Source organism: Elgaria multicarinata, chromosome 6 (genome assembly GCF_023053635.1).
Source record: "Elgaria multicarinata webbii isolate HBS135686 ecotype San Diego chromosome 6, rElgMul1.1.pri, whole genome shotgun sequence".
NCBI classification, from domain to species: domain Eukaryota; kingdom Metazoa; phylum Chordata; class Lepidosauria; order Squamata; family Anguidae; genus Elgaria; species Elgaria multicarinata.
In genome coordinates, this window is record NC_086176.1 from 110,477,548 (window position 1) to 110,490,541 (window position 12,994).

At 44.7% G+C, this 12,994-nt stretch overlaps 1 protein-coding gene across 1 annotated transcript in view; it reads left to right on the forward strand.

Annotated features, from left to right (window-relative positions):
• The window catches only part of LOXHD1 (lipoxygenase homology PLAT domains 1), a 250,714-nt gene that overhangs the window by 131,976 nt on the left and 105,744 nt on the right, over nucleotides 1-12,994 (forward strand). The window contains exons 23-27 of the mRNA XM_063128805.1: nucleotides 410-543; nucleotides 3,010-3,155; nucleotides 7,155-7,259; nucleotides 9,926-10,054; nucleotides 12,056-12,220. Coding sequence (XP_062984875.1) covers nucleotides 410-543; nucleotides 3,010-3,155; nucleotides 7,155-7,259; nucleotides 9,926-10,054; nucleotides 12,056-12,220 — 679 coding nt within the window. The remainder of the gene's footprint in view (nucleotides 1-409; nucleotides 544-3,009; nucleotides 3,156-7,154; nucleotides 7,260-9,925; nucleotides 10,055-12,055; nucleotides 12,221-12,994) is intronic.

Genomic DNA, 12,994 nt, shown 5'->3' on the forward strand with positions numbered 1-12,994 from the left:
AGTGTGACTTCGTATTTTGTAACTCAGAACCCTGCCTCCGCCTTGTACTCAGGTTCTTGGGCAAGTGACTCTTCTTTTAGTCTCATAGAATCATAGAAATCATAGAATAGCAGAGTTGGAAGGGGCCTACAAGGCCATCGAGTCCAACCCCCTGCTCAATGCAGGAATCCACCCTAAAGCATCCCTGACAGATGGTTGTCCAGCTGCCTCTTCAAGGCCTCTAGTGTGGGAGAGCCCACAACCTCCCTAGGTCACTGATTCCATTGTCTCACCAGTTTGCCTTCTGGGAAATGGAGTATTTTTTGTGACTGGCCATGCACTGGGAAGCACATTTAAAACGGGATAGTGCTAAATTCAAGGCACAATAGAAACATGCAGGAATACAAGATGCCCTCTTGCTGCTTCGTAGGTGGATGTATTCAATGTCCAAGCCATCGACCTGAGGGAGCTAAAGAAGGTGCGGATCCGACAAGACAACTCTGGAAGCAATCCAGCTTGGTTCCTGGACAGAATAGAGATTATTGACACCAAAGAGGATATCACGTAAGCAGAGAGCTCACCACTCTCAGCTAATGCAGCATTTAAGGGTCTCAGCCCAAGTGAAATGCAATTTCAGGAAATTAATTAGCTATTTCAGTTATTGACATGACTAAAATACCCAAGGGTAGCACCACACAAGGAAAGCACAAGGGGTTTTGTTTCTTTTTAACAGAACGGAAGAGTTTATGTAGGGTAAACACTAAGCAGAACATCCTGAAATACTTCTTCAACAATGAAAACGCACTTTGCTTATGTATCCTCTACCTTGGGTATTTTATCGTACAAGGCTATACATGTCTACTCAGAAGTAAGCCCCACTGTTTTCAATGGTGCTTGCTCCCAGGTAGGTAGGGATAAGATTATAACTTCATTGCAAAGCTGGCAATTAATTTTAAATGGTGCAGTAGGTAAATCTGTCAATTTTGAGGACAGGTTATATAGGGTGACCATATGAAAAGGAGGACAGGGCTCCTGTATCTTTAACAGTTGTATTGAAAACGGAATTTCAGCAGGTGTCATTTGTATATATAGGGAACCTGGAGAAATTTCCTCTTCACCACACCAGTTAAAGCTGTAGGTGCCCTGCCCTCTTTTAAATCTGGTCACTCTAGTATAACTCCTGCAGCTTTAACTGTTGTGATGAAGGGGGAATTTCATCAGGTTCCCCATATATACAAATGACACCTGCTGAAATTCCCTTTTTTTTTTTTTTTTTGCAACTGTTAAAGATACAGGAGCCCTGTCCTCCTTTTCATATGGTCACCCTAGGTTATAAGTATTATCTGGTAGTTTGAGGGAATGCAACCCTATCATGTTTCTCTGCACATTTACTCTATGCTGCCTGCAGAACCTGTGTGTTTTACCCATGAGGCAGTAGGGAATATGTTGGAGGAATCCATCCAGAGGGTGAAGTTTGTTGTGGTTTCAGGACTCTGGGCTCATCTACACCAAACAGATATTCCACTATGAAAGTGGTATGAAAGCGGTGTGTAAAAGGCAGGCGCCACACTACTGCTTTATAGCGGTATTGAAGTGCGCTGACAACTGTTGGGGCCCATTGACACATACCATATACCGCTTTCATATCACTCTCATAGTGCTATATCCTGCTTGGTGTAGATGTGTCATGGGCCCCAACATTTTTCAGTGCACTTCATTACCATGCTAAGGCAGTAGTGTAGATCCTGCAGTGCACTTCAACACCGCTATAAAACAGTAGTGTGGCTCCTGCCTTTTATATACCTCTTTCATACCGCTTTCATAGTGGAATATACTGCTTGGTTTAGATGAGCCCTCTGTCTCTTTAATATGAGCAGGCCTGGCTCGATTTGTATGAGTTGGGCCAGTTCACAGATTTCTGGTTTTCTTTCTTTCTAAAATGGCCCTTTGCACAAATTGCAGGTGCAATTTGCTTAATTTCAGCATATGGCAGCTGTAAATTACAGTCACAATCTGCACAAATTAAGCAATTTACAGCCACAATTTGCACAAAGGCCCTGTTCAGACAACACACGAAACCATGGTTTGACCACCCCCCTTTTTTGCAGCAAAGGGTTAGTGAGTGTGCTTAAACTGCGGTTCTGTAGCCGCCATGATTAGGAATGGTTCACACGGCACGTTAAGCCATGGTTCACACAATGTGCTAAGATATAGTGTTTAGCGCAAAATGCTTAACCTTCATAGCTTAGTGTGTTGTCTGCACAGGGTCAAAATTAAGGAATTTGTGGTCAAAAATTGTGAAATTATGCAAATTACGACCAACATTTGTGCAAATTTTGTAGATGGCAATTTCAGGAATAAAAACCTGAGAAATTCGCTAGATTCAGGGGGGGTGGAAGTCCATGGCTTGGCTCACAAATGCAAATCAAGCCAAGGGTTATCTATGGAAATCTGTCAAGCCCAAAAAGGGCTGGTTTTCCCCATGATAATGATAACAACAACAACAACAACAACAACAACAACAACAACAACAATAATTTATTTCTTACCTGCCTCTCTGATTGGATCGAGGCAGGGAACAACAGCAAGCCTAAAATACATAAAATACTGATTAAAAACATAGTATACACTGTTAAAAAAATATCCAAATAACATCCTAAAAGCATACTAAAAGCATCCTAAAATTCCGCTGGATAGGCCTGCCGGAAGAGATCAGTCTTGATAGCTTTCTTGAATGCTAAAAGACTGTCAAGCTGACGAGTCTCTTCCAGCAGGCCATTCCACAGTCTGGGAGCAACAGAAGTGAAGGTCCTCTGGCCATCCCTAAGAGGCAGGTCAGAGTTACAGCTGACAATACTAAATGTGCAATCCTATGCGAAATGTGCTATCCTATGCATGTTTGGACAGATAAAAGTCCTACAATTCCCATTGTAGGACTCCCCCCCCCCCGTCTAAACAAGTTAAGGATTATGACCTTAATGAACTGGAGTCGGCCATGGGGACGATGCTAAACTGTGTTATTCTTTGCAGTTACTATTTTCCATGCCAGAGGTGGTTAGCTGTGGAAGAAGATGACGGTCAGATTGCCAGAGAGCTGGTCCCAGTGGATGAAGCATTTGTGAAGAAGGACTCAGGCAGCGGCGGCTCCCTTGCGACCCTTGGCTTGGAACAGAAAGGTTTGCAGCCAGCCTTTGGAAATCTCTTCCATGTTAACGCTCAAGATGAAACCCAGCACTTTAAACAGCGCAAATACTGGGGAAGTGGAATCAATTGTGTTTGTTTTCAAAATGTACGCATTCTTCTCCCATTGATTAATGCACATTGGTGCGCCTTTTACAAATGTATGCATGCTGTCAAACGCTTTTTTTTTATTATTTTTGCTCGGCGGATCCCGTTGCAAGCTGGGAAAGGTATGGAGTTTGACCACAGATCCATGTTCAATCCAGAAGCAGCAAACTGGGTAAAATCCTGATCAAAAATGAACTGAAACTAATTTCTCATACATTCCTAGCAGCAGCTTCCCAAGATTTCAGTTATAGGGGTCTTTCCTAGCCCTACCTGGAGATACGTAGGTTCGAACCTGAGACCTGCAGCTCATTCAGCATGAAGGATCCAGTGACACGGGGGTAAGAAGGAAGTGGTTTCACAAGCCATGTGATGGTCATGTGTGACCTATGAATGGTGAAACTGAAAATAGATGGACTGTTCGCTGCACCTTAAATAGGAACTCAACCCTCACCGTCTGCCCCAAAACTCTGGCCATGTGCAGACAATATAAGCATTAACAATAAACACATTGTGTGTCAGGAGGGTGGGGGACCTGAACAGTGCTAGGTGATACCACCCCCACAACCTCTGTGCATTCATCTGAACTTACCTGAACTTTCTTCTCAAGCTGTATGCTCTCAGGATTATTCCATACCATCTGTAGTCCTTAAAATCCATGGCAGAGATTTATCACACCAAGTGTACACATGTACAGCTTGTGCAGAAGGTCAGGTGAGGGTGGTCCATTCATTGTCCACGTTTTCTGCACGGGGCTGCTGTCTTTGGAGAACCAGATATATTTCCAAGAGCACATGTCCTGAATGGCTTCCATGTGCAGTCTAACTTCCTGACTGTTAGAGCAGTACAACAATGGAACCAGTGACCTAGGGAGGTCGTGGGCTCTCCCACACTAGAGGCCTTCAAGAGGCAGCTCGACAGCCATCTGTCGGGGATGCTTTAGGGTGGATTCCTGCATTGAGCAGGGGGTTGGACTTGATGGCCTTGTAGGCCCCTTCCAACTCTGCTATTCTATGATTCTATGATTCTATGATAGAATTTTCCTATGACAGCCAACATTCTCCTACCAATGTTCCCCATGCTATCTTTGGAATGGTGGCAGCATCCCACTTTGGGGACAATTATGCAAGAGAGAAATCACCTTGTTTCACCTCCCTGAATATCATGTCAAAACACTGCCAAGAATTACGTAACAATTGCTGTACTGATCAGGCTAACAATCCATCAAGTTCATTCTTCTGTAGACTTCTGAATTGAGCATGGTGATGGTGACAACGACATCGTATCCTGTTCCATGTTTGTGGAATCTGGAAGCCAGAAGTAGACTGCTTCTAAACACGGGGATTAGATTTTTAGTTTCCATGGCTGGTTGTCACTGGTGGGATCCAGAGGCCTTCCATCTATGGCCTCATCTACACCAAGCAGGCTATTGCAGTATGAAAGTGGTATGAAAGAGGTACATAAAAGGCAGGAGCCACACTATTGCTTTATAGCGGTATTGAAGTTGGGGCCCATTGGCACATGCCATATACCACTTTCATAGTGCTATATCCTCCTTGGTGTGGCTCCTGCCTTTTATATACTGCTTTCATACTGCAATATCCTGCTTGGTGTAGATGAGGCCTATGTGCTACAACTGGTTCTGGCCCTGGGCTACAGTTTCTGCATCCCTGAGCTTACCTGACTCACTGCATCGTAAGTCAGGCAACTTTGTGCTTTTCTGCTGCCCACAAACCCCTCATGTTCACCTTGCAAGGAGAGAACGAGGGGTTGATACTGGCAATCAGTGACGAGGTCTCCCGTAGGCTACCATTTTGCGTAAAAATGGCAACTAGTCCTTTCCCGTAAATCCCCATTTTACACAAAGGGCGGTCGTAAATAGGGCCATTCATGCAAAATTTCAGCCTAATTAGACTTTGGGGCAGACACTAACTCTCAGCCTAACCCACCCCACAGGGTTGTTGTGAGGATAAAAGGAAGAGGAGGAGGATCACGTACCCTGCCTGGAGCTCCTTGAAGGAAAGGCAGGCTATAAATGTAACTAATAAATAAATAAATGAAACTGAGGCCTTAGCTAGACCTACCTGTTGTCCTGCGACGGAGGAGGGATGATCTCGCGTTGTGTTTAATGTGAGATCCCTCCTCTGTCTACACGTGACGCGTGACGACCTCAGAAGGAGAGGCATCGCGCCTGCCATTTTTTATTTTTTAAAGGGATAGCAGAGCACGAATGCTCGTGCGCAAAAGATAAGTGTTGTTGTTGTTTTTAAAAAAATTCCACACTCCCCCCACCTTATGCCCAATGGGTGCAGCGCTCCTGGCTCCTCGCAAGAAATCGCGTGGAGCTGGGTCTACTCGCGACAACCGGCCACACGTTCTGCGGTCTCGGGCTCAGCCTGGGACTGTGGAAAAACCAGGGCCAAAGGGGAGGGCTATATCCCGGGGCAAAGGAGGGATGATCCCTCCCTGATCCTGAGATCCCCTGTGCATCATGTGGATGCACAGGGACGATCCCAGGGTTTGCCCTAGGATAAAGCCCCATTTAGCTATGGCCTGTCTTGCAGTCCTCTTGACCTCACAAGATCCATCAAGCTCAGGTGGACCAAGCCTACACAACTGTTGTCGTAAGGACAACACTGCTCCCATTCCTCAAACAGCAGTTGGCCATAGTATCATTGCAGGAGGCACCCCTTCCACGTTCCACTTCCCAAGTGCATTCCACACTTTTTACAAGTCCAGCTTCACCCTGCTGGACTCTTGATTTCGGCATAGGTTATTGTGTTTCAAAAGAAGAATTAACCATTCCCCCTTCTAATTACACATAACGAGGGACCGTAGCTCAGTGGTAGAGCACAGTCTTTGCACGCCGAAAATCCCAGACATCTGTGGCATCTCCAGTTAAAAAAGAATTAAGGAGCAGCTGGTGAGAAAGATCTGAGAACTTGTAGAACTGCTTCCAGTAGGATGATACAATCCTGAACTTGATGGACTAATAGTCTGATGTAGTATAAGGCAATTTCCTGTATTCCTACAGAAAGAGTAAGTGGCCGTGCAGGCAAAAGAAGAAAAACAAACCAAAAGTCCCAGCGGGGTAATATTTTTTGATTCATTTAAGACCAGCTAAAATGTCTTAAAGTAGGAAGCAAGATGCAGGACAGAAATTGCAGGCATTGTGGGAATGAAGGGTGGGAGGTGATTGCATTATGCCCAGCTTTTTATCTTCTCTTCCACCCTCCCGTTGTTATATTTTGCTTGACGTTTTTGCTAGGAAAAACCGATGGAGAATTTGAAAGCTTGCTCACTAATCCATTATATTTTTATTGGTCCTTATGAAGGTATTACCCCACGGTGCATGCTGGCTCACCTTGAATAATGTCTTATTCAGTTCCTGGTAGAGATGGATTAGAAATTCAGGTGTTCACACATTTGGGTAAGATTACCCAATTTGCACATCCCGGAACTGAACGCCGACCCAAACACAATTTGCAGTTGGAAATCCATGCATTTATGATGCTTTTTGCAAAACAAAAATATGTTAGAAAACATGTGCCGATTTGAAAAAAATGTGTCATTGCATTTCTGTAAAATGCAATGACACACTTCAGATATCCAAAAAAATGCATACATTTGAAAAAATGCACACAGGAGTGTGCACATTTTGAAAAATGCAGAGGGAAATATATATGAATTCCTGTGTGGAAGAAAGGTGGTGGAACTGAACTCAAATGTGACAGATTTGTCTAACCTTAATCCCTACCATTAAGTTGACTCCCCAGTATCCCCCTTTATTATACAAAAGATCTCCCACATGCAATGGAACAACCGAGACAATGAAATCCATTGTAGCTCAGAAGGCAGCTCTTCCCAACAGAGATTCTTCTTTTTGACAGCTAAATCAACTACATTCACGGTGACTGTGAGAACCGGGGACAAGAAACATGGTGGAACAGATGCCAACGTCTTCATTGTTCTTTATGGAACCAAAGATGACACAGGTAAGAACCAAACTCAGCTCCAGAGAGCCAGAGAGACTCAGGCCATAGCTAGACGGGTCTTTATCTCGGGGCGAACCCTGGGATCATCCCTGTGCATCCACATGATGCACAGGGGATTCCGGGATCAGGGAGGGACCATCCCTCCCTTGCCCTGGGATATAGCCCTCCACTTTGGCCCTGGTTTTTCCGCAGTCACAGGCTGAGCCCGAGACCACAGAACGTGTCGCCTGTTGCTGCGGGTTGACCTGGCTCCACGCGATTCCTCAGGAGCACTGTGCCCATTGGGGGTAGGGTGTGGGGAGCGGGGAAAATAAGTTGAATTAAAAATCTTACCTTTTGTGCACGAGCATTTGTGCGCTGCTCTCCCTTTAAAAAAAAAAGAGGTGGGCGCAACACCTCCTGCTGAAGTCGTTGCACGTCACGTGTGGACAGAGGAGGGATCTCACGTTAAACACAACGCGAGACCGTCCCTCCTCCGTCGCAGGACAACAGGTAGGTCTAGCTAAGGCCTCAGTTGGCTTTTGGCCACTCATATAATTGGCTGACATGACTCAAGAAAATTGGCATGGCAGTTTTATCTGCTCTTTCAGGAAACGCTTTTATCACCTCATGGCAAAATGTGTGCTCATTAGTGCAGCTGAATCAGATCAGGATATTTTCTTGGTTACGGATAGATAAGCTGTCATTTTTTCAAACCTTTTAGCTGAGTGTCCAGGATGATTATTATTATTATTATTATTATTATTATTATTATTATTATTATTATTATTGTATCCTCCTGGAGATTCCTTTTGTTGTATTTCTCAAAAACCTCCCACCCTCTTGGGAGACAATAACGAGGCCTGCTAAGTAATCCACAAAGCTTTATTCAAGCAATAAACATCTCTTCCCACCTGAAGAGAGTCTAATCTCTTGGAACTTTCCCCTAGGCAAAACTATGCAAATTAAGCAAGACAATTGTCCTTTCAAGAAGAATGGAAAGCCTTTTCCCAAGATGCATTTTCTTCAGAGAGACTAGTTCTGAGGCAGCTTGTGACGGGATGCGAGCCGGGCTGACTTTCTCTCGCCTTCCTTTCACTCTGCCCATTTTAGTCTGCGACATACTCTAGGATGGGCTAACCTGTTCGTGCTCTCTCCCTCGGAGGGATGTTGGCTTCCCACTGACTGTGTATTGTTTGCCCTTGAGGAGATAAGCTCTGGAGAGGGTTCACTCCCAGTGGTGAAGAGCCCATGACAGCTTTCTCCCACACTGGTACAGGCTGGCCTGTTTCTGGCGCCAACTCCTCTACTTCAGAGTTTGATTTTGATTGATCACCTGAAACACCTTCTTCCAACCCAAGGGGAGCAGGGCTAGACATGACACCTTTTGGCAGTCCCTGTGGCCAATACTGAGTGCAGGGCAGTGTGTGTTCTGAAACGGATCACAGTGACATCAAGTTCTCTTCCACTATCCAACACTTGTGGGGATGGGTGAGAACTTAGTTCAGTTCTCATTTCTTTGCATATTTAACAAAACTGTGCTTCCTGTGGAAGGCATTTATACGTCACCAGTTTGCACACACACAAAGCATATATTTGAAGCAGTGTGCAGAAAAATATGTACATTTTACAGAATGCCTGTATTTTGATAAATGCACATGAAAATGATGTACAGTTTTTCATGCAGGCTGGAAATAAGAATAAGGATAATTTTGTGTGCCAATAAGGAAATGGGATGGAACAAAAGCATAAGAACATAAGAAGAGCCATGCTGGATCAGACCAAGGGTCCATCTAGTCCAGCACTCTGTTCACACAGAGGCCAACCAGACGTCAGCCAGGGATGAACAAGCAGGACATGGTGCGACAGCACTCTCCCACCCATGTTCCCCAGCAACTGGTATATATAGGCTTACTGCCTCTGATACTGGAGGTAGCACTTAGCAATCAGGACTAGTGGCCATCTGTCCTGAATCTCCCACCCCATTGGGTTATGATATTATGAGAGAGGGAGAAAAATGTCTCCCTATCCATAATGGTGTGGAGAAGGTGGATAATCTCGTTTTTTCCCTAAGCTAAACAATCCCAGCTGTTGTAACCTTCCCTCATAGGGGAGATGCTTCACCCCGTTAATCATTTTAGTTGCTCTTTTCTGCACTTTTTCTAGCTCTTCAATGTCTTTTTTTAAAAAATGTGGTGACCAGAACTGCACACAGTACTCTAAGTGTGGTCGCACCATAGATTTATATAAAGGCAGTACGATACTGGCAGTTCCAGAGTTGTTGTAAGGTCTACTAGGATAATATCAATGAAGTGCTTTGAACACTCCTATATAGTTGTTGTTGTTGTTGTTGTTGTTATTATTATTGGTATGTACCCTATACACATCAGCACTGTAATGCACATGCATTCCATATTGTCCTGTGGTGGCCAGAATAAATGCAGCAGGTGAAGAAATTCAGGTAAAGAATTACCCCGTGCTCAAATTCATTTCGGAGTCTTTATGGGCATAAGTTCATTTTGTGGTGATTCCTTCAGCTTTGTTGGGGCTCTATGTCCACAAAGATGTCGCTGCCCCTGATGTAGCCCCAAATGGCCTTGGAAGATGCCCAAAATGTGGCGCCTACCGGTGCCATCTGCTTTCCCCTTTCTGGTAAATAACCGGGGTCTGTGATTAAAACAAAACAGGGACAATCTACTTGAAGGCCTCCAAGACAAACAAGAACAAATTTGAGCGAGGCAAGTCCGACGTGTTCACGGTGGAGTGCGTGGACCTTGGGGACCTGAAGAAAATCAAGATTGGCCATGATGATTCAGGTATGTTGGCCTGAAACTTTATAGAACTGCCCAAACAAGGTTATTTTTGTACATGCTTACTTCAGTATTAACAGCTCTAGGGCATTGCTACTCAGTTGAATGGTGAGGTAAGCCAAGCCCACCCTCTGAACTGCTGCAAGGACTGCCTCCAGAATAGTGGAAGGGGGTTATGGGAGTTGTAGCCCAACACATCGGGTTGGGGAAACCTGGTCTACCTAATATAAGAAAACGTGGTATTTGTTCACAGATGGTGGCCATTTTTTAATTAATGTTTGTACAATATCACAGGGGGCGGGGAGAAAGCTATCCAAAGCAAGAACTGTAATAAACTATGGGGGCATGTTCTTGGGAGGAAGCTCTTGGTGTATCATTCCAAGAGACTGAGCACGCCATCATAACTGAGATCTACAACAGTAGAGTTGCTAATCTTCCCTGTGGGCCTTGTCTAGAGGTCCATTACAAAGAGTTACTGGGCAAGCTCAGCTCCCGTTGATACAGCCATGCCACTGCCACCCAACCTTATCTAAGGCTGCTCCTTGCACAGTGAAAATAAGCCTTGAACTAGGTTTACTCCGCAATGGAAGTCTTGACCAGGCTGATAAAGTAGAAACTATGAGAGAGAGAGAGAGAGAGAGAGAGAGAGAGAGAGAGAGAGAGAGAGAGAGAGAGAAAGAGAGAGATGAGCAATCTTTGTCAAAGTCATTATACCGGAGAGACGGCTTGACATGCATCATCAAAAAAAGAGGACAAAAGGAGACACACTGGGTAGTAGCCGATGTTAATCTTACTTTGAGTAGACCCATTGAAATGAATGGCACTTGCTACTCATGACTAAGTTAAGATCCATTTATTTCATTGAGTCTACTCCAAGTAGGACTAACACTGGATACCACCCACAAATTTCCAGATGCTAATTCATATAAAGAGATGCAAAAGTGGCAATAACTGCTCTACCGTATTTCTTTGATTCTAAGACGCACTTTTCCCCCCCATATAAACATCTCCAAAAATGGGTTGTGTCTTAGAATCGTGGGTGCATTTATTATTTCTTAGAATCAAAGCTTTTTTTCTGTTGGTGGTACTGAAATTAGTGTGCGTCTTACAATCGATGGCGTCTTAGAATCGAAGAAATGCGGTAATTTCAAGGGAAATACAATACACATCACCACCTTGTGGAAGTTTGTGTCCTGGTGACTTGTGTGCCTACCTGCTCAGTATGCTGCCCAGGTGCTGTAGATGGGCAGCTTCAAGGCCCTGCTCTTCCTTCCGACAGTTCTTGATCTTTATACCAGACTTGGACTGGACAGCCCTCCAAATAGAGGACTGTCCTCTGTAAAAGAGGACACGTGGCCATCCTCTAATTGGATTGTAGACAAAGCCCTACGAAGAGAGACTGAAACAACTGGGCCTGTTTAGCCTGGAGAAGAGAAGATTGAGGGGAGACATGATAGCACTCTTCAAATACTTCAAAGGTTGTCACACAGAAGAGGGCCAGGATCTCTTCTCGATCCTCCCAGAGTGCAGGACATGGAATAACGGGCTCAAGTTACAGGAAGCCAGATTCCAGCTGGACATCAGGAAAAACTTCCTAACTGTTAGAGCAGTACGACAATGGAACCAATTACCTAGAGAGTTTGTGGGCTCTCCCACACTAGAGGCCTTCAAGAGGCAGCTGGACAACCATCTGTCGGGGATGCTTTAGGGTAGATTCCTGCACTGAGCGGGGTGATTATTATTATTATTATTATTATTATTATTATTATTATTATTATTATTTATATAGCACCATCAATGTACATGGTGCTGTACAGATAACGCAGTAAATAGCAAGACCCTGCCGCATAGGCTTACAATCTAATAAGTTGTAGTAGACAATAAAGAGGGAAGGAGAATGCAAATGGCCTTATAGGCTCCTTTCAACTCTACTGTTCTATGATTCTACCACATGAAGGTCAATTACTCAGCACTGGTGGCAAGTGAATGTCTTCCATCCCTCCCCAGGAAAGGCTCAAGGTTGGTTTCTGGAGTGGGTAGAAGTGGATGCCCCATGCCTGGGCTTGTGCCAGAAGTTTCCTTGCGGCCGTTGGCTGGATAGATCGGAAGACGACGGAGCTATTGAAAGGGTCTTGTTTCCTGCAGAGCTGCAGGCAAGGACGTACGTCCCATGTGAGTAGCAGCGCTGGGCTGGCCAATCACGGCTGGGTTATATTACACATGATATGTATGCAGGAGTCCGGAGTGCAACAAAGCATGCTGCATAATAATAGTCTATCTGGCCTCGGACACACAGCCAGCAAGGCCTGAGCGCCACAAGAGTCCCACAGCTATAGGGAGTCACACAGGAGTCAAAACAGAAGTAGCCACAAGGGGAGACGCCCTTGGCCACTCAGCATGAAGGACTGTCAGCTCTCAGATTGGTAGTGATTGACATATTGGAAAGGTTGATTCATGCTTTCACTTTCTATGGCACAATACATGGGTGGCCCGCTGGTGGTGAATAGCGTATCCACATTTAAAGGGACAGGCGTTCTGAAATAAATACAGAAGCGGCAATTGAAAAGAGATTGCTGCTGCTCCTTCCATATTTATTGCGGGTGTGGGGGACTTTGCAGTTGATGCCTCCGAGTGAGTATTTTGTCTTAGGTAGCTTCATCCCATGTACCTGTTTCCCTCTAATTATCCCCTACAGTGCTAAGCTGTCGCTGTTGTTGTTGTTAGCTAAATCACAGCCCAGGCGGCAGCGCGCCTAAGATCCTTTGCATACCAGTAAATGGGTTAAGGAGGGAAATGTAAAAAATCATTAAAAAATCAATGGATGGCCCAATCCGATTCAAATTTGGTATGCTTAAAGCTCTCCTTAATATCTATTACTGTGCCGATTTTGATGCCTTTCTCTTTAAAACTTACGCAGATGTAAGCATTTGTTTAATTTTCCTTTAA